This window comes from Embiotoca jacksoni, unplaced genomic scaffold, assembly GCF_022577435.1.
Source record: "Embiotoca jacksoni isolate LCO1_2020_lvr unplaced genomic scaffold, fEmbJac1.0.p SCAF_73, whole genome shotgun sequence".
Taxonomy (NCBI): Eukaryota; Metazoa; Chordata; class Actinopteri; family Embiotocidae; genus Embiotoca; species Embiotoca jacksoni.
Window position 1 is genome coordinate 169,997 of NW_027185429.1, and position 25,458 is coordinate 195,454.

General features: G+C 43.6%; 1 protein-coding gene across 5 annotated transcripts in view; it reads right to left on the reverse strand.

Annotated features, from left to right (window-relative positions):
- LOC138215388 (unconventional myosin-VI-like) overlaps window positions 1–25,458 on the reverse strand; it is an 88,819-nt gene that overhangs the window by 24,291 nt on the left and 39,070 nt on the right. For all 5 annotated transcript variants that reach the window (XM_069177514.1, XM_069177513.1, XM_069177512.1 and 2 more), the window contains exons 13-23: window positions 17,750–17,907; window positions 17,325–17,416; window positions 16,163–16,235; window positions 14,118–14,245; window positions 12,959–13,054; window positions 12,511–12,681; window positions 10,680–10,718; window positions 10,484–10,577; window positions 4,714–4,844; window positions 4,550–4,627; window positions 2,640–2,769 (exon numbers count right to left, since the gene is read on the reverse strand). In XM_069177514.1, the coding sequence (XP_069033615.1) occupies window positions 2,640–2,769; window positions 4,550–4,627; window positions 4,714–4,844; window positions 10,484–10,577; window positions 10,680–10,718; window positions 12,511–12,681; window positions 12,959–13,054; window positions 14,118–14,245; window positions 16,163–16,235; window positions 17,325–17,416; window positions 17,750–17,907 (1,190 nt within the window). The remainder of the gene's footprint in view (window positions 1–2,639; window positions 2,770–4,549; window positions 4,628–4,713; window positions 4,845–10,483; window positions 10,578–10,679; window positions 10,719–12,510; window positions 12,682–12,958; window positions 13,055–14,117; window positions 14,246–16,162; window positions 16,236–17,324; window positions 17,417–17,749; window positions 17,908–25,458) is intronic.

Consider the following 25,458-nt stretch of genomic DNA (forward strand, 5'->3'; position numbering starts at 1 on the left):
CACCCCATCTTGACAGAAAAAAAACAGAAATGTAGAAATTTGTGCAAATTTATTAAAAAAGAAAAACTGAAATATCACATGGTCATAAGTATTCAGACCCTTTGCTGTGACACTCATATTTAACTCACATGCTGTCCATTTCTTCTGATCCTCCTTGAGATGGTTCTACTCCTTCATTGGAGTCCAGCTGTGTTTAATTAAACTGATTGGACTTGATTAGGAAAGGCACACACCTGTCTATATAAGACCTTACAGCTCACAGTGCATGTCAGAGCAAATGAGAATCATGAGGTCGAAGGAACTGTCCAAGGAGCTCAGAGACAGAATTGTGGCAAGGCACAGATCTGGCCGAGGTTACAAAATAATTTCTGCAGCACTCAAGGTTCCTAAGAGCACAGTGGCCTCCATAATCCTTAAATGGAAGAAGTTTGGGACGACCAGAACTCTTCCTAGACCTGGCCGTCCAGCCAAACTGAGCAATCGTGGGAGAAGAGCCTTGGTGAGAGAGGTAAAGAAGAACCCAAAGATCACTGTGGCTGAGCTCCAGAGATGCAGTAGGGAGATGGGAGAAAGTTCCACAAAGTCAACTATCACTGCAGCCCTCCACCAGTCGGGGCTTTATGGCAGAGTGGCCCGACGGAAGCCTCTCCTCAGTGCAAGACATATGAAAGCCCGCATAGAGTTTGACAAAAAACACATGAAGGACTCCCAGACTATGAGAAATAAGATTCTCTGGTCTGATGAGACCAAGATTGAACTTTTTGGTGTTAATTCTAAGCGGTATGTGTGGAGAAAACCAGGCACTGCTCATCACCTGCCCAATACAATCCCAACAGTGAAACATGGTGGTGGCAGCATCATGCTATGGGGGTGTTTTTCAGCTGCAGGGACAGGACGACCGGTTGCAATTGAAGGAAAGATGAATGCGGCCAAGTACAGAGGTATCCTGGAAGAAAACCTCTTCCAGAGTGCTCTGGACCTCAGACTGGGCCGAAGGTTCACCTTCCAACAAGACAATGACCCTAAGCACACAGCTAAAATAACAAAGGAGTGGCTTCGGAACAACTCTGTGACCATTGTTGACTGGCCCAGCCAGAGCCCTGACCTAAACCCAATTGAGCATCTCTGGAGAGACCTGAAAATGGCTGTCCACCAACGTTCACCATCCAACCTGACGGAACTGGAGAGGATCTGCAAGGAAGAATGGCAGAGGATCCCCAAATCCAGGTGTGAAAAGCTTGTTGCATCATTCCCAAGAAGACTCATGGCTGTACGAGCTCAAAAGGGTGCTTCTACTCAATACTGAGCAAAGGGTCTGAATACTTATGACCATGTGATATTTCAGGTTTTCTTTTTTAATAAATTTGCACAAATTTCTACATTTCTGTTTTTTTCTGTCAAGATGGGGTGCTGAGTGTACATTAATGAGAAATAAAATGAACTTTTTTGATTTTAGCAAATGGCTGCAATGAAACAAAGAGTGAAAAATTTAAAGGGGTCTGAATACTTTCCGTACCCACTGTAAAACCAGATAAATGACCTTTAACAGCACGATATCAGTATTAAAGGGAACTTCTTTTCCCCTTTAAGAGGATCAGTGGGTGTCGAGGACGTCTGAGTGCTCCTGATATTCACGACTGATTTGAGAACTCAAAGCTCAATATGCCGGCTGCACGGCTGCAGGTCAAACACTCAGGAAGTCGTCTTCTTCTGCCTCCAAGTACAACAGCTCATAGTAGCTTTAAAAACTTTGTCATTATGAATGAAACTGTTATCTTTGCAGAAATTCTTGATTCACCAAAAGCGCTGCTATTTACGATTCACTTCAAACCGCCTCCGACAACTTCAACGCATTTTTCTGTTCTGCCAATGAAGCGAGTTCGAACTGAACCGAAGTCAGAAAATGAGATGGAGGGAGGAGAGAAGAATAAAAGAAGAAGAAGGGGGAGACGAACTGTGAAAGATAAATAGAGACAGAGATCGATAACATCGCCGTTCGCTGCCAAATTCATTTCATCTTGTTATGACCTCAGAATATGTAACTTCAAAACCCGTCGATAACAGGATGATGAATTAATGACTTTGCATTTAGCGAGCAGAGGGCAGAACCTTTTTAACTGCTGCTGGAACATTAAACGCCACACAGACCCGACTGATGTGTTTTAGTTCTACGTCCAATTTCTGCTTAATAAAGCTGATTTTTTTTAAAACGATCGATAAGAAGAAGAAATAGTGGGAGACGAGTAGAAAGATGGAGAACGCTCCCCAAAACAAAGAGGAGGAGACAGACGGAGATACGTGACATCACCGTGAGTTTGTGACATCACAAACTTACAGAAGTCCAAACGACTCGGTTACTGAATATAGGCTGTTTTTCTGATTATTTTGACACTTTTATAATGTTTAAATGGCACCAAATAATAAAAATGGAAAGCTAAATATTTACAATGTGGGACCTTGAAAGAGGCTTAAAATTTAGATGATCGTCAAAGAGAAAATATAAACTCGTTATCAACTGGGGATCATTTTTTCTAGTGTTTTGAATGTAAACGTTTTATTATCTGGCGATAGATCTTATTAATCGACACCCTGAAAGTTATTTTCCCTGCAGGTTTTCGGGTCGGATCGGTGCTGCTTACGTTTGATGACGGACAGAGCGCACCACTGGACCTTCTTCCAGCGGCTGTGGATGAGCCACTTGTTGACCTTCTTCACCAGCTCTGCCAGGTGGTCCGGGTCTGACCTCATGATCTGGTCGAACTCTGCGAACTGGAAACGGAGGTGAGTCGTTAAAACAGATCAGCGAGCCTCACTGTTGGACTCACATTTATAATCCTGCTACCAACACCTGGATCAATCCGCTGCTGAAAATAGTCCCCAAAAAATGCTCAACTTTTTCCCCTTTATGTATCAACTGCTAAAAAAATGACAGCGAGCAGCAATCGCATATTTTCTCTTAAAAGAAACTCCATATTTTTCAAGGTTTTTTAAATGTTGAGTAGTATCTGACAGAAGTCAGAAAGTAAAGAGAGATGGACTAATAACACATTATTTCATAAAATATCAGATGAAAGTGTGTGAAAGTATCTAAAAGTCTATTTAACTGGCTCCTTTTTTTGAAAACCTACTCGGGGAGATAAAGTCTATTTATATTCGGCCTCGCTTTATGTTTTCACAAAGTTTATTGGAAAAGTTATAGATCAAAGAAGCAGTGTGGGATGTCAGTTATCGTCTGAATATAAAATAAAAGTCATTATTACCATAAAGCTGATGTGCAACAAGGCCTCTAATGTGACTGAGTACATCGAGGGGAAGATAAAAAAAAAAAAAAAAAAGGGTGAAAATGTTTGAGACAAATCTCGGACCACCGGAGGTTCTAATTTTCCCATAATCCCGCTGGTCGTAAAATCTGATCGGCAGCTATTAAAAAACGTCTTCAGATTCAACTCTCAAAGCGATGCGGCTGAATGTAGTTCTTTCTCCACTGAAGCTCGGCCGCCGGCCTGGAGGTGCGTATTCATATTTGAGCTGCAGTGAATTCACTTTTCTCTTCTGCATTCACGCATGTTTTTTATGAGAAAGTGGAGGCTGAATGCTCTCCGACACTCTGGGATTCTGCAGCTGCTGCCGCGTTGTGATCGTGTCCTCTTCAAACCTCTGACTTTCACACCTTGAGAATCTAATAAAGACAGCAGCGGCTCAGTTCACTACTTTTTTTTTTTTTTTCTAAACGTCTGCGTCTCCTTACAGTCTGTTTGTTCGCAGCTTCACATCATCTCAATAAAAGCTGCAGAGCCTCCGAGCGGCCTGAAAAACACCAGGTGTTTTGCTGACGTTTACAGAAAGGTCAGAGGTCGTGGAAGTTCATGTTTGGTTGGATGTTGAGATAATATATTGTAATTTTAGTCATGTAGAGTTTATCCTGATAACTTAGATAACATCCTACGCCTGAGGAAAACATTGATCGTCTTTTTCTTCTGTGTCTTTGTACTTCCTGTCCGCTTGATAAACCATTAGCGTCTGTGGCTTCTAGACGCCGTCCACGTTACCGGTGTTTTCACTGCGTACACACTTAAATGAGAGCATACGGTTCACATGAATTATCAGGTTACAGACTTCATAACGTTCACAAACCAACGGGTGACGTCACTGCTGGTTGCCGATTGGCTAAACCGGTTATTTCCAGCTGTGTCTACATTAAAGGGCACAGAGTGAGGAGTAATGAAAGCATCGGCCAACAGAGCGCTGCAGTATGTATTTATTCCTCTGAGCTGAATCTACAGTGTCAGAGTTGCAGTTTGTCCCGTTCACTGTGTACCGAGGTCCTCTGCAACATGCCCTTTCATAAAGTCCCCCTCAGAAACCACATGTCCAAACCAAATGTGATGAATTATTAATGCGGTGGAGGAATAAAAACCTCCATCTGTTGGCACCGCTTCCTTTTTAAAATCTCATCTCAACTAATGAGCTTTCCTGTTTGAATCTATTGTCTTTTTGTTTCGGGGGAAACGATGCCTATATTAACAGCCAGGTTTTCAAAAAGTCTCACCTTCCCGGGCCGGAAAAACACTCTGGTCAGGCCGAACTTGTAGTCGTTCTCGTTGAGTCCCAGAGCTTTGAACAAAGCCTGCAACACAAGCAGCGGGCGGCGGATGAGCAGGAGATACAGCTGCATTAACACCAGATTGATCGCGGGGGGCTCGGAGGACTGACCTTGCAGAAGAGCCGCGGGTCGAGGCGGGTGAGCTTGGGAGGCATGTACTGCTGGTACATGTTGTAGAGCTCGTGGAAGGGAGCTCTGGAGGGGAAGCCGCCCTGCATCAGGTCCAGCACGGACACCATACCTACACAAACAGAGGGAGGGTTTCAGCACACACAACAACCACTGAACTTCCTTCAGCTGCCGCACAATCAGGATTTAAATATCAACGAGGACAAATCTTTTAAAGCAAATTTTGGTTTGTTTTACATCAAACTTCCACCTGGCATCAAACACCGTCAAATATAATAAAAATGTTGTAAATTTTAGGACATTTTTAGGGCAAAATTAGTTTAGTTGTTTTGTGAACGAACGTTTTGTAGCCTCGAGATTTTGGCCGTCGCCATCTTATTATTTTGGAGCCAGAAATGACCATATTTGGACGAGCTGGGGTGGGAGCGAGAGATAGCTCATTTCTAATGAGCTAGAAATACACACTTTAACTGTCCCAATGGGGAAATTGGTTTACGTCATAATCACACCATGATACTCATAATCTTCATCCATATACCCATATAATTAATTAATGGATTGTGGGACAAATTAAAATGTGGACAAATCAATGCAATCTGTCCTCGTACATACTTGGTAACAGGATTCCTGACTGTTTACTGTCTGCGGTTACCGTTTCTTCTAACATAACTTTTTCTGTGCCTCAGTGGCATTTTCCAAACTAGCAGATGTTGCAGAAGGTTAAAACACTTTCAATAAAAGCACAGTATAACATTTTCTTGTTGACATTAAGTCGTAGTTTCTTTAAAAAGAACATCCTCTGTTGTGTCTGAGAGCTCAACGAGGTCAGCCTACGATCTTATGGACCATCACAACGCCGAGGCACTGGCAGGGTGTAACAGGTTGTTATTGGCTCCCCGTTAATGAAGGAAGGATGTGAGGATTGGACAAACTGAAATCAGTCAGAGGTTGAAGTCAGAGTTACCAAACTTATTACAATTCATCCTGAGGGGAAACTGAGTAAATGTCATGGTAATCCATCAAATACTTGTAAAAGCATCTCACTCTGAACCGGAAATATCAACATCCTGGTGGCGCTTCAGGAAAAGTCAAAGGACCACCAACGTCATTAAGGATCATCATCTGGGAACCTCGAATGTTTCCACCAAATTCTGTGCTAATGCATCCACTGTGTTTCACAGGACCGCTGATCAGCCGATGGCGCTTTCAGAAAAGAGGTTCACCATCAACTCAACTACTTGTAGTCGTTTAGATATTTCTACACAAAACCAACATGTCAAAATCGTTAGGATTCATCCTCTGAGGACCGTGAACGTCTGTACAAAATTTCACGCCATTACGTCCCATTTTGTTCCACATATTTCAGTTTGTACCAAAGTGGTTGCCCGGCCAGCCAAAAGACCAGTTATTTCAGATCATTGTTGAAAACATTACTTAAATATTAGTCCACAAATACAAGTATCTATTGGTACAAGTATAAAAAATGTCTAAAACCTTATTGGCACAACAAACTTGATTGAGTTGATCTGACGTTGATCCCAAACGCTGCAGATCCAAATAATACACCGACTCTGAAAGAAGTTAATCAAAGCAGCAAAACAGCGTTTAAAAGCCGAGTCACATCGCGCTTCATGCTAATTAGCGTTGTTTGTCCGCCCGGCGTACGTTGACTTTCTGCCCTTTCTGTCTGAGCTGCCTCTCGTTTACGTGGTGATGACTTTCCCGACTGTTCGCCCTCGACGTGTCGCTTTAATTTGTTTATTCAGGCCCCCTGTAAACACGGATGATTTGCCATCTTTGAATCATTGTTAGTCACCTCATTTTGTTTTGAAAGCTCAAATCAAAAGGTCTAATTTTCAGAAGTCCAGCTCGGCAGACAGATGCTGCCGACGGCCGCTCGGTGCAGATGAAGCGTTATTTGTGACCGTCTGCTGGTTGTTTCAGAGCTTCTGACCTCCATCGAGTGTTTTTCTGTTTTTTCCTCTCCACAACATAAAATACACTCAGCTGCACAAAATGATGTCACCATTAAAGCCACAGTACAAAAGGCTCGTGTTGTTAAGAGGTGTGTGTGTCTGGAGTGTGCAAATACACCAGGTTACACCGTTGTCCAATTTAAAGGTGCGAATTCACCAACACAGCAAACAGCAGCAGTCTGTCGGCTCCTGGAACCACACGACTTCATGTGTCGGTGCTGAATGTCAGAGGATTTTTTTAGAGCCAGCCTCTAGTGGCTGTTAGTGGTATTGCACTTTCAGGCAGACTCTGAGACTACGAAAATGTTTACACCCAAGTTATAGTCTGAAAACCTCCGAACAAGACGGCCTGTCCCGGATTTAAATACCAATTCAAAGGTTTTGTAGGTAATTTGATAAACACTAAATGAACATGATGCCACTTATTGGACATGAAAGGTGTGAAGAACTTTATTGCTGTGAACCACTTTCTCAGGCTCGTACCACAAGAAGAACAGAACTTCCCTCCTGTGTCGTCAGATAACAACCGAGCTGCACATAACGCACATCAGGCTTCGAGTTGTAATTCCTCTACAGTTTTCCACAGGAAACAAACATTTATATCACATTTAATTGAGCTCTCAGCCGTCACAGTTACATGAAGGCAATTTTCCAACAGTGTGGATTTTCACCTCGGAGGCCTTTCTGAGGAGTCGGTATTAAAAAGTGCTTATGTTTGAAAAGCTGAAACTTCCTGAAGCCCGATGAGCTCCTGAACATTTTTATCCCCGCGTTAGTCTCCCTCCATCAACCTCGCTCAGCTCACAGCCACTCGTGCTTATTAAGTCCTGCTTCTAACTTACAAGGTATTTCACGGCTTCAGTGTGTCACTGATTCACTTAAACCCTCTGAGCCTTTCTGTGCTTTGTGCTGTCAGGCTGCTCGGGTCAGAAGATCCCGTCCCGATTACATCTACATCTCATTTTACTGGGATTCAAACCACAGCGGTGTCGCCGAACGTCCTGCGTGGTGTCGGTGCCGAGGGCTGCCGCCATCAAACCTTCACTCCCAGTCCAATAAAACCGATAGAGAGCTCGGCCGGATGCAGTATCTGAACATCGAGGTTTGTGTGGATGAAAGCAAAATCTCTGAGGATATTAAAGCCGAGCTCATAATTTATTTTCCTCCAAACCAGGAAGGTGGGAGGGAGGGGAGGGGGGCAGTCACCGCTTTAAGCCTCGGCAAACATTTATTTTTGTTGACAGAGCTCGTGCACCGATGTGCCGGCTTCATATTTGTATTTGTGTGAGCTGTGAAGGTTTATGAGTTATGGAGTGACGAGTGAAAAGGGCCATTTGTTCCCCGAGGTGGTCCTGAAGGCAGCTCGACTCTCAGACAGTTTTAATGGGTTCTTCTGTTGTCTGGGACGAGGTGGCGCCTTAAAAGACAAACTTCAGGGAGCTAAAGTCTCCGTGTGCAGTAAGACAGCTCAGATTAAGTGGAGGACTGGGACATTATTGACTGCAGCTTTACTCCGTGATGTCACTGAGGCTGGTTTACTGGGTGACTTTATATTCAAAATCAAATCAAATCAAACAGATTAATGAGAACAAGGTCTCGTGGTCAACGTGGTGTTAACACAGGAGAACTGACATTAGTGGGAAAGTGGGCTTCATATCAATGAGTTTCAGACTGTTTGTTTTCCTGCCGTACCATTTATTCTGCTGCAGTTCTGTTCATGATGGGATTTGTGGACTCATAACTGCCAATATTATTGAAAAGATGGACGGTGCTTCTCTTCTGTCCTCCACGCTTACCTGCACAAACACCCTGGATGCACTCGTAAAGGCACCATCTCATCTCCTTAACCTCCTGCTGTCGCTCTCCTTCAGTCTTTGCTTATCGTTTGTTCTCAGTTCCCCTCGCTCACGTACTTTCTGGGTTTTCTTGGCAGATATCTTTGGAGTTTATTGTCCTGGATCTCTATGCTGTTCTTTTCTCTCTCTGCTCTCCCCTCGTCTCAACCGGTCGAGGCAGACGACCGCCCGACTCTGAGCTTGGTTCTGTCGGACGTTTCTTCCTGTTAAATGTTTTTAATGGAGTTTTTCCTTCCTTCTGAATAAGGAGGACTTTACTACGTACTAAGATTTGTACGATGTAAATAAAGTTGGATTGAATGTGTGGACATCTACAGAAGTGAGAGGACCTTGACTGTTTGAGTTTTTCTGCCTCGGCTCTGAACAGTTTTTATTTTATTGTTAGAATCTCTGCTCTGAAGCCTCGTTATTCTCCTGCAGGTGAGTTTTAGGAACAAGACGTCTCTGTTAGTTGTAAATGTTGAGCGTGGTGAGTCACTTCTGTTTGTCTTTGCTCCGACATCTCTCTGCTGATTAAAGAGGTTTCTTGACATTTCATATTTATTTAAAGTGTGGTTTTTTTGCCTTTTGTTCTGATTTCTGTATTTTAAACAGGAAGAACAGGATGTGCTGGTGACCGCTGTGTTGAAAGCTCTGATTATTAAAGATGAGACAAGTCAAGTCGAGATTAGTTCCATTTTCAGATAGCTTGTTATCGACGTGAGGACACAAAACGGAGACAGACTTCTTTTTGAGAAGCTAAAACTACCTCACAGCTTTCTGAGACAGTTTAAAATGACTCTAAACTTCTAAATAATTGTTTGTGTTTGAGGTCCGTTTCTCAGTCTTGGTCGGGTTCCTGTCACCTCGTCACACTCCTGGAAACCATCCAGATGTTTCCTGCAATGTTTCCTTCAGGTCAAACTGAACTAAACAGGTGAACAAACTACTTGGTCTTTTTTTTTCTGCAGTCAGTTTTGAATAGAAAGCAATTGTATTATTTGTGTTTGTTTCTATATGTGCTTTATTTTAACTTGGAAATGCATAAAAAATATCTTGTGCTGGTGTTGGGAATGAGAGGAGTGAGCACAGAGAGTGACAGAAGGAGACCAGAGTGACTGGATGAGGTGGTTGGATGTTGGTGGACATCATGACTGGATGTGATAAACAGACATTTACAAGTAACGTAACAGTTATTCTCTCTTTGCAGTAGATGGTAAAGCAATCTGATTATTTTTGAAAGAGTAAAAGCAACTTATAACTCTAACTAATTAAAATTTTTTTATTAATTTGCAACACACTGAAGATGAGTTGTGGTTGTTTTTATTTATTGTTGGGGATTATTTTTTTCCACATTTTATCTGTAGTTTTTCGGCCTGATTTTATTTTGCTCTGTAATATTTTAAACCCTTGAAATACCCCGTTAAGCGTGTTCAAATTTGTTTTTAAAAGCGCTGTATGAATAAAGTTTATTATCATTTACAATAATGAAAGTGATGTTTCTGTGATAAAGGTTCGTGTTGATTTCAGTCTCTGCATTTAGGATTTCAGTTTTCTAAAGAAGCAAAGTTCAAATGGAAAAATGTCACTGAAAAAATATCTGCAACGTTTTTCACTGACTGAACTGTGCTTAATTAAATATTAAATATTAAGTTGATTGAATTTAACTGAGCTTGTCTTCTAAATGTCAACTAATTATTCAACTTACATTCATTTAGCTCTTATTTTGAAGGGGAACTTAAAATGAAAAATCTTTATGCACTTTGAATTTTTTTATTTTTTTTATGTAACAACTGAACTGCTCAAAGTCCTAAAATGTGTTTTACTTCTTTAAAAAGACATTATTGAAGCTTTTAATGAAGCAGCAGTGAGACAGGAAGTAAGATCAGCTCTCAGATGTCAGAAAGACGTCAAACAGGAAGCGGAGAGGAAGCACTGACCGGAGCACTGCAACTGCGAGAGGATCTGAGCTCCTTCAAACTGGTGGCTGACCATCTTCAGGTTGGGTTTGATGCAGCGAATGAAGCTGGAGCCCTGCAGGAGGGACGGAGGGACGGAGGGACAACCAGAAGTCATGACTCCACCATCAGTGAGGCTTTAACATGAAACCGTGAGGAGGAAGGAAGCAACACTGACCGTGCTGCGCAGCTTCTCCAGGAGAATATTCAGCTGAGTCTGCAGGACACAAAGAGAACAACCATGAAACCTTTCTATAAACTTACGTCATTTTTGGATGTTTTAAGAGAGTTTCAGCTGGATGGTGAAATAAATTGTTTTAAACTTCATCTGAACTACAAAAACAAATCAATCTCCTTCATTATTGACGAACCATCAATGCTCCAACAGAAGCGTTCTGGAGCCCCGACATCCTCCTCATTAATGGCTGGTGGATGAATTATTAATGCTCAGAGCAGCTGATGTGTTTAAGTGACTGTGAATGTAAATGTGTGTAAACAGATATAATACAGCAGTTAGGGCCCGTCATGGAGGACAGAAGACTGAAGGACCGATTGAACTGTGGCGCCATGGCAACAGGGTTCTCCAACATGGCTTTGATCTTTGGGCCCTCAGGCGGCACCGTTTTAAAAACAGTCATGATTCTGTAGTGGAAATCACCGCATGGGCTCAGGAACATGTTGAAGATTTCCCCAAAGGTTTGACCCAAAGTTGGATGTTTCTCTGCTCCAGTTTCGGGTTCGTGGTGAAATCTCAAATGTTCACAAAAACGTGCTGATGTTGATCAAAAGACGACACTAAGAACTAAAGCAGAAACCATCAACCTACTAATCGCTAATTATTTTTCAAGCAAAAATTCTAAAAGTTTGATGGTTCCATGTTCTCAAATATTTGAATTTGTTCCTTTTTCTTCTCTTACATCAGTGTAAAATAAATGTTTTGAGTTTCTGTTTGTCGGGTTTATGACATCACATTTGATGGACATTCTTCATTGTTTTCTGAAGCTTTAAAGACCAAATAATTAGTAAATTGTTTAAAACCAATCAGCAGGTTTTAGCTGCTGCCCAGTGCTGATTGGTTCAAATCTACCCGGACGCGTTGGCGGAAATCGGAAATCGGATCAGAGAAAATTCCTGGGTAGATAAGATAAAACGTGGGTTTAGATGAAAGACGGGTCCAAAGCGCAGCTGGGTGTCGAGGATGTGACGCCTCGGTGACGGACAGCTGTCGTACGGCCTCAGCGACGCACCGTGCATATAAAACGTGTCTCTGTGCGCACGAAAGGGTGAAATATTCGTACATGAAAGACGCTGGTGTTCATGTGAATTCATTACCCCGCGCGCACACACACACACACACACACACACACACACACACACACACACACACACACACACACACCTTCCGCGTGTACTGTACACCGCTGCTCTCCGGTTCTGATAACAGACTTGACTGCATCACCTCAGGTTGTGTGTTTCTATTATATATATATTATTATATGATTATATGATTATATGATTATATGATTATATTATAGACGTGATGGAGACGAGTCGAGCGCTGCTTTCAGGCCTTCGGTGAGGTGACACACATCAAGGAGAGGCGGTGAGTCACAGCAGAGAATAAAAACCTTCGTCTCTCTCCGAGAGGAGAACCGACACGCAGACTGTTTATTGTTCTGTGATTCATTTTTTAAATAAAGCTTCCTTTAAAGGTCCCATGTTGTATTTTTGTATTTTATAGCAGGTCTACATGCTTCAAACAATGTCAAAATACTCTAAATACACACGGCCTGCATTCAGCTACTGCGACGTTTGGGCTTCCTGTAAGTTTGTGATGTCACAAACTTGCGTGTATTATGTCACATGTCTGCCCATAACTGTCCGACCCATGGAGGGAAACCCATGGCATGCTCCAAGGCCTGTGATTGGCCTGGATGTGTGCCACTCAGAAAAGTCATTTATTTATTTTATATATATATATAACCTGAAACATATCTCCTCCTCCTCACCTTGAACTTGTTGCCGACGCTGATGAAGCTGAGCTTGCCGGCCTTCTGCTTCATGTCCTTGCTGTTGTTGGAGTTCTCGAAGAGCTCGCGGACGAAGCGGTCCTTGGACTCGCTGACCAGACACTCCAGAGACATGTGCAGCGCGTCGTTGTTCTTCTCCACAAACTTGGTCTGAAAGAAAAGCCCAGACGTATTTAAAGCAGCGTTACGAACAAGCTGCAGTTTAAAACCCAGTTAGTGCTTCCTGTCACGGCTGCTGCACTTTTTCAAAGATGGCTGCAGGAGTGTGTGTCTGTGTGTGTGTGTGTGTGTGTGTGTGTGTGTGTGTGTGTGTGTGTGTGTGTGTGTGTGTGTGTGTGTGTGTGTGTGTGTGTGTGTGTGTGTGTGTGTGTGTGTGTGTGTGTGTGTGTGTAAGGGGATTGGGGGTGGGGAGGAGCGGGGTACACACCGTCTCGTAGCACACGGCTCCTGCAAAGTGTCTGACAATAAATCCTTCATCGTCCCTCACGTTCCTGTGGACGGCCAGCTTCGACTTCCTGGGCACCTGAGGGACACACACACACACACACACACACACACACACACACACACACACACACGGACACACACACACACACACACGGACACACGGACACACACACACACACACACACACACACACACACACACGGACACACACACACACACATAATTAAACTGAGTTGAGTTCCTGCACGTTTTCCATTTATGCCGGTGAACTAATTCTCGGTGCCGTCAGTCACTCGCTGCTGGAAACGAAAGATTAGGAATGCGTGTCGGTAATTTAACTGTCAGCATCGTTCTCCGGTTCTGGTTCCACTTCTGGTTACAGTTCTGGTTCTAGTTCTGGTTCTGGTTCTGGACTCAGACGTCCTGAACGGACATCAATGTGAAAACCAGCATGATGATCCGCCGTCTTCTGTGACGTCTGTTTAAGGGTCCAATGCGTCATTTTAAAATAGAAACGCAGAAATCTTCATGGACGCTTTTTAGTTGTTTTTTTTGCTCTTTGTTTTTATTTTATTTTTACTTATTGTTTATTTCTGGTAAATCTGTTATAATATTTGTATAATATTAGCCAGCTGGTTGAACAAAATTCACAATTTGAGCATGTCAGTTTGGAGTGAAGGGCTTTTTAACATTTAGAAATTAACAATTAATCCAAAAACTAACTAGCAAGATGTTAAAATTGGTCATATTTCAGTTTGTAGTGTCTTTAATCTGTTTGCTTTTCCATTTCTTAGTGTTCTTACTCCAAGAACTTCAATTCTTAACCTGAGAAAAACTCAGAGGATGTGAAAGCATGTTATCTGTACTGCCTTGCAGTCAGCAGCCTGAGAGGCAAAACCCAGGGCACAACTAGCAGTCTAAATCACTCGGTGCTGCTTTTTCATGGTCGTCAACGATAAACATTTTTATCAGCTCCTCTCTTCTGTCACTGAGATTTTTGAGCAAAAAGTCAAGTAAATCGTGATTCCCAGAGGACGTTAAACTCTTTTCTCTTCACTTCACATCGTTTTAAAAGACGTAATAAAAGTGTTTCTGCTGCCGGGAGTTGAAAACCTTCGCTGTGTTTGCGAGTCACTTACGGTCAGGCGGAAGTGGTCCTTGTGTTTGTTGTGAACGGTGTCGGTAAAGTGCTGGTCGCTGGGTTGAGGTAGGCGGTTCTCTTCGTCCAGGATGTCCAGGATGCCGACCAGCTTCGCCTCCACCAGGTCTGCAGGGAGAATATCGGAGGAATGAGGCAACGCGACGGGCCGAGCCGAGGACGACGGGAAATGGAGTTGAAAGGATTACGGTATTATTACGGTCTCGTACACATTCAGGTGCTGCAAAAGCGTTCGATTTGATCAGTGTGATGTCAGGAAAAGTTCAAAATCTCTATCAGTCAGCAACACTGGGATTTTATCTTTAAAAAAAAAACAGCTAGTTTAAGTTTCTGTGAAAATTTTTGGTCCAATTAAACCTGGTACAATTGAGTCTTTATGGTTCTCAACTGGTCCACCCTCAGGACTTCACTATTTAAACACGCCGTTATTCAATAGTTTGGTAATAAACAACGTCTTCATGCACTGTTAAAAACAGAAGAGAAAATAAGTGAAACAAAAGTATAAATTGGGCTAAAAAACAATCAAATAAAAAGAGGAGTGAGAGCTGTAACTACTGGTTTCATTTTGGTTGTTACCGTCATGACAACGCTGGCGATAAACAACCACTGCACGCCTGCTGCCTCATGGAAAGTTCTTCAAAATAAAAGCACAGCAGCAAAAATTCTGCTGGACTTCAAAATAAAAGTTTGATCTTTTTCACCCTGAACTTTTGGGTCGTTACCTGCAATTTGAGAACCGCCGTTGTAGACTCTTAGTCTTTCCAGGATATTTTCCATCAGTTTCTAATGTTCGTGTTGATCTCTACTTCAGTTTTATGTCCTCCGACTTTGCTGCGAACGAAGAGGATCTGCTGCTTTTACGACACACAACAGGACTCCTAATTAGAGAAATTAATTTGAGTAATCTCAGCCGACTGTAAACAGCCTGCGTCGGCCCGACTTCCCTCCAGCGGAGTCTGCTGCTGTTAAACGTCTCATATCAATGTTATCTCAGAGACGGACGTCAGCAAAAAGCACAATTAACCTCACATCCGTCTCCTTCGGGATGGGTGTGGGGGGTGTGGGGGGCCCTTCATTGCTTTATCTGTCTGTGAAACAGCGTCGAGGCTCAGAGGGTCAAACTGGAGGAAGGCGGCTCTCGAAAAACTGAAGGCGACGAGCCAGAAGCACATTAAGGCCGATAACGAGCTGCTGCTGCTCGAAGACACTCGACTTTCACAGGGTTGATTCTTCCAGCGCAGCGCAAACACAAATATCACAAACAGCAGCACCTCCACAGACTCCAGTCTGTCTGAAATTATGCGATGCTCATTTATCTGTTTCAGGATGGCTGGAAATGAACCTTTAAGTCCAAAGTCAAGACCAACAAGTGCCGAGTCAACACAGCAAAACTCAGGAGCCAAGTCTCACGATGGAGGTCGGAAAGCTGACAGAAAAGGTCCAAAATAAGACCTTCAAGTTCTTCATTAAAGTCTCAAGTCAAGACCAAAACAAATAAAGAAAAATCACGGTTGAATCAGTCCCGTAACGAGACAATAAAAGTACTAAAAGTCCAAGTAAAGACAGGACAGCCACAAGTCAAACACTCAATCACAAAAGTTCCATGTCGAGTCCCAAATTATGAAGAACAAGTCACGACAACACAGTAAAAGTCAGGAAGAGAATGAAGCTGAAAGAAAAGGTCCAACATAAAAACCTCCAGTCGCAAAACGGCATTAATGAACCGAAGACGTGGTTTACGAGGTCAAATCGAATAGTTCAGAGACGGTTCCTGTTGTCCTGTGGCTCCGCCCCTTCAGTGCAACAGGAAGAGTTCCTGAAGAGTTTTTGATCGTAGACCGTTAAAATAGAGCCTAAACTCCATCATTGATTTAAGGTTTCATGTACGATTTATTGACCTCTCAACTGTCTTCAAGAGAAGAAAGCAGAAGTTCCACAAAAGAAGTAAAACCAACAAACATTCAACACCTTCGCAGAAGACTCTGAACTCAACATCAGAAACACGAAAGAGGAAAAAGTTGGTACCGATGCAGTCCTGGTTGTCGACGTAGTGGACCTCGTTGACTCCGAGCCCCTCCCTCTGGTACAGCTCTTGCTCCTGCAATGCAATCGAGATATTTCAGAATGAGAAAGTGAAAAAAACAACCGCGGCATTCGGCCTAATGAGGACGAGGTGGAGGAGGCGGAGGAGGCGGAGGAGGTAAAACGAAGCGGAAAACACGGACGGTAGCGAAGGAACAAACAAAGGTGTGAACCAGTTGACCGTGGAGCCGGCGTCTAACAAGCCTGTAACTTGTAGGACTCAGCGAGGACGGGGGAACCGACCCGGAGCGTCCGAGCTCTTCTAACAACGTCCTCGGCTGCACGGCGACGCTCACGCAAAATGAGCGTCTGAACGGTGGCGGCTCAGTTTCTTTAAATGAGTTTCTTTAAGGGAAAAACGACGCGTCTGACATTTTGACAAAAGGCGGCAATTTCTTTTAGAAAATGATCAAATAAAAAAGTGCTTCACGCTGCACTTTTCTGAGGCTTAGATTCAGTGTCAGCTGATCAGCTGATTAGAGTCGGTCTGACATGTGACCTCAGGGTCGTCTGCGTGTCTTCGGCGCCGCTCCAAAACGACAGCACACCAATTATCGGGGCTGCGTTGGCGGAGGTTCGAGGTCGGAGCACTCGACTTCGTTACACAAGGACCTTTAATGGCAAAACAAACATATGTTGAGCATCATTATTTTCTAAAGAGACTTTCATCTGAAAATAAGAGGACCACAATAATACCGCTCTTTCAAAATAAGAGCTTCCTGAAACTTTTTACCTCATATTTCTGAACTTGTTTGATATCTTGGAAAATATTTAAAAGGATGTAATCATCCAGGATTTTTTTTTTCTGACATAAACAGCGATTAACCAGAAGTGCACTTTTTTTTGTCTTGTTTGAGTTCGAGGAGCTTTTTGGAAAATGAACACTTTAAATTCAAACACAAGAAACCCACAATTTAAAAATGTGACATTTAGTCTTTGGGAAGAAGCACCTGCAATAAGAAAAGCACTTAAACAAAACAATAAACCGTGAATCATCCCGACATGTTTGCTTTGATTCGCCGGTGTTTACAGACGGATCCGAGCTTGTTTTTTCTGCCCACTAATGGAAACATTGCAGATTCCTCGGAGTGAAAGCAGCTCTCACCTCTTTCAGGATGCGCTCGTTGAAGAACTGCTGCAGCTTCTCGTTACAGTAGTTGATGCAGAACTGCTCGAAGCTGTTGTGTTCAAAGTACTCTGAAGAGACGGGAGAGGCAGACAGTCAGAGAAAGAGATGCCGCACCGTTTAATTCCTCCTTTGATAATCACACAATGTATGTCAGTGTAAAATAAACTGTGAACTCAGCGCGTCTTTACGATATCGACACAGATTTCCGAAGCCGTTTCCTGCGGTGCAATATTTTAAAGAGACTTTAAAATATCTATCGGATCTCTTCCGTCACCTCAGAGGAGTCAAACAAAGTGCAATCAAAACATTCAGAGAGTGTTCCTGTTGAACGCAGCACAGCGATGCACACTCAACCCTTATGTCATCACAACAGCGTTAGGAGGTTTGAAGGGGATACCGACCGAAGCCAGCGATGTCCAGGACGCCGATGAATTTGGCGGAGGATTCGAAGGGGAAGCACTGGTTGACCCGCGTCACCACGTGGTCGAAGAGGCGGCTGTAGACGGCCTTCGCCAAGGCGTCCCGAGCGTTGTTGGCCTGCTCGACTTTGAGCGGCACTCTGGCAAAGACACAGAAATAAAACGGGTCAAAACATATAGACATTTAAAATTGGATTTCTTTACTTCGAGACAAGACAGGAAAGGGTTAAGATATAAACAGAAACAGATCCACGATGCATTTCAAACGTGGCGTCTCAGGCCTTCGTGTTTTACAACCAACCGGCCGCACGGTTTCATCACAATGATTCTTTATTCATTTAGAGGCAATCACACGACAGAAATAAGAAAGAAGAAACACGGGTGGAGATAACGATCCTCAACTCCTCAAAGGGGGAAAAGAAGCTCTGCACGAAGCTACCTCACATCTACAGGACTGAACGGTTCATTCGAGAAAGAAACAGTCACGGTGTGGCAGAATAAGACAACAACTGGTTGTTGAAGGTATTAAGTTGATGTTGTCGTGGAAAAACTTCAGCTGGGCTTGAAGTCACTGAGCTCCTTTACAAAATGATCAAAGAATAGTCAAAGAGTTCAATGCAGCGCTCGATTTACTGCACATCAAAAGACAATCGAGCAAACTGAAAGCTGTTCCATGAAAGACACTAAATCTTTGTTACAGACCCAACCTGACCCCTCATGCTTCTGTTATTTATTTCTAATTTCATTAGTTGCTCACCGATCTTCCTGTAAATGTCCTTAAAAACCAGTTGAACCTCATCGCGCCCTCTTACGTTACATTTGAGCCGGCATTGTCTCCTGAAAGTCTTTGAAGCGGGAACAAACACGTCGGATTCACCAGTGTTTCATGAAATGTGCTGAAGTAATATTTAAAAATGATTTAACCTCAAATAATTCACGGTCATACTGCTTTAATTATTACTTTCTACAGAAGAAAAATACACCACAATTAAAACTGCAAGCAGCGATAGACGAGCCATTGGAGGGATTCAAGAGTTCAAAACGTTGAGTTTAGGTCATGGTGCCAAGAGACTTTTTTGTAGATCTGGGTGTGATACACGTCCACCAAATGTCATACATGTAGGTGAAAGTAACTGTGGGAGCTGCAGTTTAGGGGGCGCTAGCGAGTCATTTTGCGACGCTCATGCACAAAACTTATATCAGCTTTATGTTTTCACCACGACTGACGCGTAATAATAATTCCTTGCATTTCAGTCGGCTCTCAGGGACGTACAGAACGGTGATGGACCATCTGATTGGCTACCTGCGTAATGTATGCAACTTACGAATTTATTCTGCTGTTGAAGGCCTTTCGCTAATTGCCCCAAATAATCAGCGTAAATATAAATCTGTCCACTTGAAGATGGAGAGAGTCGACTCCTTCACCAGTTTAAACTAACCGGGCCAGCCTGACTTTCCAAGCAGATAATTGCGTTGTTGACAGCTGAGGGAAAGAAAAGAAAAGCTCGGGTGTGAGGTAGAAGCCATGAAACGGTGACAGAAAGCGTAAGCGGCGGCGAGCTCTGTGGAGGAATCGTAATTGCCTCTGAGAGTGTGCAGGCGTGCGGTTCAATAGCAGCAGACAAAAGGAGCGACCCGATCGCCGGGGCCAGATAAAACACAGCATTAATCTGCTGCCAGGCTGCAGCCACTGAACCGACTCTACCTCTGGACTTCACTTCAGCACGACTGCAGTGCACTCAAGGACACACCTGGAAATACCTGCACAGGAGACTCCCAGAGCTCCGAGGAACCACTTCCAAAATCCTCCTCCTCCACAAATTATCTCCTTTGCACTCATCTTTTTAAGCCACATGTGACATTTGTTGTATTATTATTTTCGTGTCCTTCTCGCTCAGTTCGCCCTCGCTGGTGTTTCATTAAGCCGTGATAGGACGACCTGCTGTGTGAAGGGTGGACCTCCTGCAGCTGAGGTCTGTAATTTACTTCTGCATCTGTGTTCCCATCAGACCTCACCTGGTCCCACACATATATAAACATATATACACTGTGAGAGCATCAGGGAGGCGACTAATTCACCCTGAATTCATTCTGCAGTCAGAGTCCTGATCTGAACTGCAGCTTCTACAAAACGCTGCAAAAACACACCTGCAAATATCAGATAATAAGACAGACAGGTGGAGACAAAAAATACACCCAACATGAAGAAATGAAAATAATAAAAACAAGTACAGAGCGATGATAGAGATGACAGAAATATTAAAGCTAAAATACTGCGTTCACAAGAACGGAGCGGACAGATGAAGGGGAACATGAGGTCGCAGAGACTTTGAACTTTGACCACCAAACTTAAATCATGGAAATCATAGTTTAAGTAAGAAAAGTCAGGCAGCCTCGTGGTTTCTCTGCTGTCGCCTCTTTTCTCCACATTCGGTAACTCAGCTTTGACCTTTTCAGTTTTTTGTTTTGTTTCTTCAGCTGTGGGTTTCACGCCGTCCGGCTTCAACATCACGTCGCAGACATCTTAATCCTGCTGTTTAGATCATACGCACATTTTTCAAATACGAATTAATAAAGTTCTGTTTTGTGTGTTAAAACGTCCGAACCCTGAGAACTCCCAACTGAAAGCTGTGGATCAGCAGTGAATGTGTATAAAGAAGTGGAGGCTTAATGCGGCGCAGCAGCGTCCCAACGTATTAACGCAGAGCTGCAGTATCTCTCCAACACAAATCACAACGTCTCTTTTACGGCAAAAAAAAAAAAAAGTCCAATTTAAAAGTCATTGTTCTCGCGTGCGGTGCGTTGGAGGACGGAGCGGAGCAGCTACCGACCAGCCGGCGTCTCCAGAGTTTCTACACAAGGCGACATCGGTAATTACACCGAGCGAGAGAGGGAAGGAAACATCCTCGGAGCAGGAGCTCATCGGGAATACATATGAGGCCGCTTGTACGATTAGTGTTCCGACATTATGCTGCCCTGGCATTTAGACCTCTTGGTTTTTAAATGAGGGACTCACCGCAGTATCAAAACCTCTGGCTGCTGAATTAAACATGGCGGCGAGGGCAGGGTGAAGGTGAGGAGCTGCGGGAGTGTTGAGAGGTGATCAGTCTGATTTCAAGGCCGCAACTTTCTGTTTGCTGAAACACTTCATGGTTTCTTTTACTGCTTGTTTTTTTTATAATCTCTGCACCTTAATTATCATAAACTAGACTGCCTGGTGGCTGCCGGCCTCCGCTAACCACTCAGGCTGCACTTCACATGCACATCAGTCCAAACCCACGCAGGTGTTTCTGCAAAGAAGCTATAGATCCTAAAATATATCCTTTTATCCTATTAGACGTTTGAATGAAATGTTGTCATAATTAACGTAGGACATTTTGGGAGATCACAGATACCTTCAATCACCAACTTCTACTCCCGACATCCTTCAGTCGGAGGGAGTGGAAGTGATAAATGTTAAGAGATTCCCTCGAGGCGTTCCAGAGATATCATGTTGACAGTTCGAGTGAACGGTCGCGCCGCATCTGAAGAAACTCCATTCAGCCCTTCATGTTAACGTGTTGAATTGGGGTCACGTTGACCTTCACCTTTGACCTTTAAGCTCCAAATTCAAATCCGTTCATTCGTGGTACCAAGTGAATGGTTTTGCCAATTTTGAAGAAATCCCCTCGAGGTGTTCTTGAGATATCGCGTTCAATAGGACAAGACGGACGGACGGACGGACGGACGGTCTACGGCTGTCGCACCTGGTACGTGCTGGGAAAATCCCTTCTGGACAACTATTAAGCTGTTTGTTTGTAGGCTTTGAGTTTCAGAAAACTTAGGTTTTACTGACAACTCTCCAAAACGATCTGCAAAATGGTCGCAGCATCTTCTCGGTTTTACAGAGTGAATATTGAAGAAAAGTCCTGAATAAGCGACTTAACACCGTTTAAGAGTAGCTGACTGCCAGGAGGGCGAATGCTCTAATGAAATGTCCGCCAGAGAGAGTTTGTGTGAAGAGATTTTAGAGGTCTAAAGAAGTAAATAAACTTTCCCTGAGTAGTCGGGTGCCGTCCAATCTCGCCTGTCTGACTCCCATCACTCTCTCGCCACCTTTGACTTTATCTGATGTTGGCGCCGCCGTCGCTCTCCGTCTCTTTGACTCGCCTTAATTCTGAATCGCTCGATTTCCTCCTGCTCCATCTCCCTCTCCGACTCTCAAACACCTCACTCATTTTCACTCCTCTTCGCTCCTCTTCGCTCCTCTTCACTTTGAAGGGCCTGCAGTCCGCCCAAGAGTCCAAAGCAAATAACAAAATGGATCCTTTGTGGCCGCAGTAGTTCAAGAGATTTCTGATCTGAAGACTGATATCTGCACAGCTCCATGATCCGACTTCCACAAAACAATTATGACTAAATAAAACACAATAAGTCCAATTAAGCAGCAACAGAAGCTGATATTCAGCTTTTTTTTCTTTTTTGCTCACTTTTTGGTCTCCACCGTCTCCAGAGGGAAATATCTGGTTCAAGAACAAATTCACCGACTTGCTTGAACCGAGTGAGCTGCTCTTCCTCCTCCTTCATCACCACAGAGGAGCATCCACCTGCTGAGGAGCAACACGGCGACACAACTCTGAGTCGGTCTGCTGATACCTGCCTGAATACAAAGTGTGTAGCCCTGCGTGTGTGTGTGTGTGTGTGTGTGTGTGTGTGTGTGTGTGTGTGTGTGTGTGCGTGTGTGTGTGCGTGTGCGTGTGTGTTTCCGGCTGCCACGGGAGGATATATATGATCTGATTAACAAGAGTAAAATGTATTCTGACTTTCTCATACGGCCTTTAAATCATCAGAAGTTCCTGACTTCGCCGGCGGCTCGACGTCCTTCTGCTGACGTGTAATTATGCGTCTCAGGTTGGAGAGCTGCGACGACTTCATTATGCATTTGGTGTTTGAATTATTCTCCATTGTGTCATCATGCAATTATAATCTCTCAGCCTGAGTCATGATGACCTGACGACTGTTTGTCTAAGGAATGAGACACTTTCCCTTAATTTAGAGAGCCGGTGGATAATGAGTGTCTGGGAGTTCGGTGAAAATGAGTCCGTTTGCAGACTTCAAGAGATCCAAAAATGTTTCCACAACGATAATCTGTCACGAACCCACGAATACAGAGAACATAACAACATGTTTATGACGCATTTGTAAAGATACCTCTGGTCTCAGGTTGAGGTTACCCAACGATAGTAGATATAAATAAAGTTTAGTTCAGGTTTTGGTTGAAGACACATAAAGCTGCAAAAGGTGTAAATACTTAACTTTGTTGTACATTATGCAAAACCAACAGATTTGTTTCCCAGAATTAGAAAAACAATGAAAGCTGTTGGTGAGTTTCTCCAAACCTTTTACACCATGTACCACAATGGAAATAAGCAATAAGGTTTAATTGTTTATTTTTATCCTCAATCATTTTTAAACATTTTATATAAAGCCTGTAAATTCTGATCATGTATGTTTTAAATCTTGTTGAATAAATCTGTCAATCTATCTGTGTACTAACATAAGAAACTAAGAAAACTAATAAGAAGGAATAACTTCCATTATAACTTCCTGGAAAACATTTAATTGACTTTGTATTTGATGAGAAGTTGAATGGGAGTCTATGGAGCCGGAGGCTTTCTGGAGCCGGAGGCTTTCTGGAGCCGGAGGCTTTCTGGAGCCGACCTCTACGGTCGGTGCATGAAACCATGATTGGGTTAAGGTTAGCACAGCCCCTCTGAAAGGTGGACCAATCAGTGAACAGTGTTGGTTTATTACAAGAGTTTTTCTAAATGTAGCGGTGGGAGAGTTTCAACACATATAGGGGCTAAAGTTTCAAAAGGAGCCGGCGGTCTGACTGGACATGATTCCCTTCGTAGCGTACCGACACGGATAATTATTCAATGCATTTGTGTGTAGAACCACCAGACCAGCAAAGAGCCTCTACATGTCCACCAATGCAATCTTCATCCCCTCCTCTTCCTCACCTCCCGTCTGCCACATGCACGTAATAAAACCCAAGTTACTCAGAAATCCGGTCGCCCAGGACCGAACGCCTCGTTCTCTCCGTTCCAATTTGCTTTTTCTGTCACGACACATAATTAGATTTTTGTTTCTAAAGAATTCACAGCAGGAAGTAACGCACACACACACACAAAAAAAAGACAAATATATGATTTTAATTCGGGCTCTTAATCCAATCTACCCATGCCCCCCCCCCCTCCCTGCTCCTCCTTCCCCCTTACATAAACCCCCTGAAAAATAAATAAGCAGCCGAGGTGATGCGGCCGGTTGGAGGGAGTCCAGCCTGCTGCCGCCTCACTGGACCTCACCTGCTGTCATTTCATCCACTTTTTACCCTGCTGTGAAATTACAGCAATAATCTTGAAATTTTCATACAAACGAGCGGCGGCGAGGATTTCGACTGCGTCGGCGCTTTATTACGCAACACGGCGCCAACCTTTAACTACCTGGTTCAGGAGCGCTTCAGGGCTCCGGATACTCGTGGGACAAATTCACTCTGCAAATTATGGGTTTGATGTCTTTTACAGACAGAAACATCACCAACAGAAGCACAAAGAATACAGACGCCGCAGTCCCGCCCGCTTTCTGTGATTGACAGGTGATCCTGGCAGATAGGCACCACTTTCAGCTTCAACATGGTCGAGTATGAACAGAGCGTTTCTACGGTGTGTGGCCTGGATTCAGTCGGTTGTAGCTCTAAAGAAACACGTCCATCACCACCGGATGCTCACCTCGGACGCCCGCCGCGCTACGTTAGCTGCTACGAGCATAAGTGATGAAATAACGTGTGAATATCAAAATAACAACGTTTTTACACTGTTAGCGTAAATCATGTGACAAAGATGCAAATAGACGGGAACTGGGACAAAGACGCGTTTGAACAAGTATAAAATGAATTTACTTCTAGTTTATAACCTCTTTTGTTTGTTTTGGTTTCTCGGTTTCTATTTAAAAGCTCGCGGACGATTTTCACCCGAAATGGGTTTGAAGACGCCGGTTTGTTCGGAAGACGTATTTTCCATGTCCTCCATAAACGACTCCTGATTGGACGAACTCGCCGCCCTGTCGGTTTGCACCAAAGCGGGTCAGCTGGAGGTCGTCGAGTTCCTCCCGAAGTATTCATTCTAATAGTTTCTTATGTAAGTTGAGGAGAAGCGGATGAATCCGGTTCCAGGAAGTCAAATCGTGACTAAAACGAGATCTTTCAGATATCTGCAACACGTTCAACAGCTCATCTATAATATTTTATAAATTACGGAGGGCTTCGAGTATTAAAACCTTTCGGGTCTCCTGCTGCGTCTGGAAATTAAAAAGTGCATCCTGCTACAAAACTGATTGTTTTATCGTTTTATCGTCTCTGAAGGCGACGGACATGCTGGAAACCACTTCTTTTTTTCCTCTGCAACCATCTGCTGTCAGCAGAACGCCGGCAGCCTCCTGAAACACAAAGCTTTTTCTTCCTCAGTCGAAGGCTTTTTTCTGTTGGGCTTTTATGGACAGAATGAACATGTTGGAAGAGATTTTTTTTTTGTCCCGATTAGAGTTTCTTTCTCACCATCTGTGCGCTCTAGCTCTGTGCTCTGGGAGAACAGCGCCCCCTTCCCGTCGGTAGGTGAACTGCAGCGTGGAGGATCGAAGGGCCACTTTGCAGC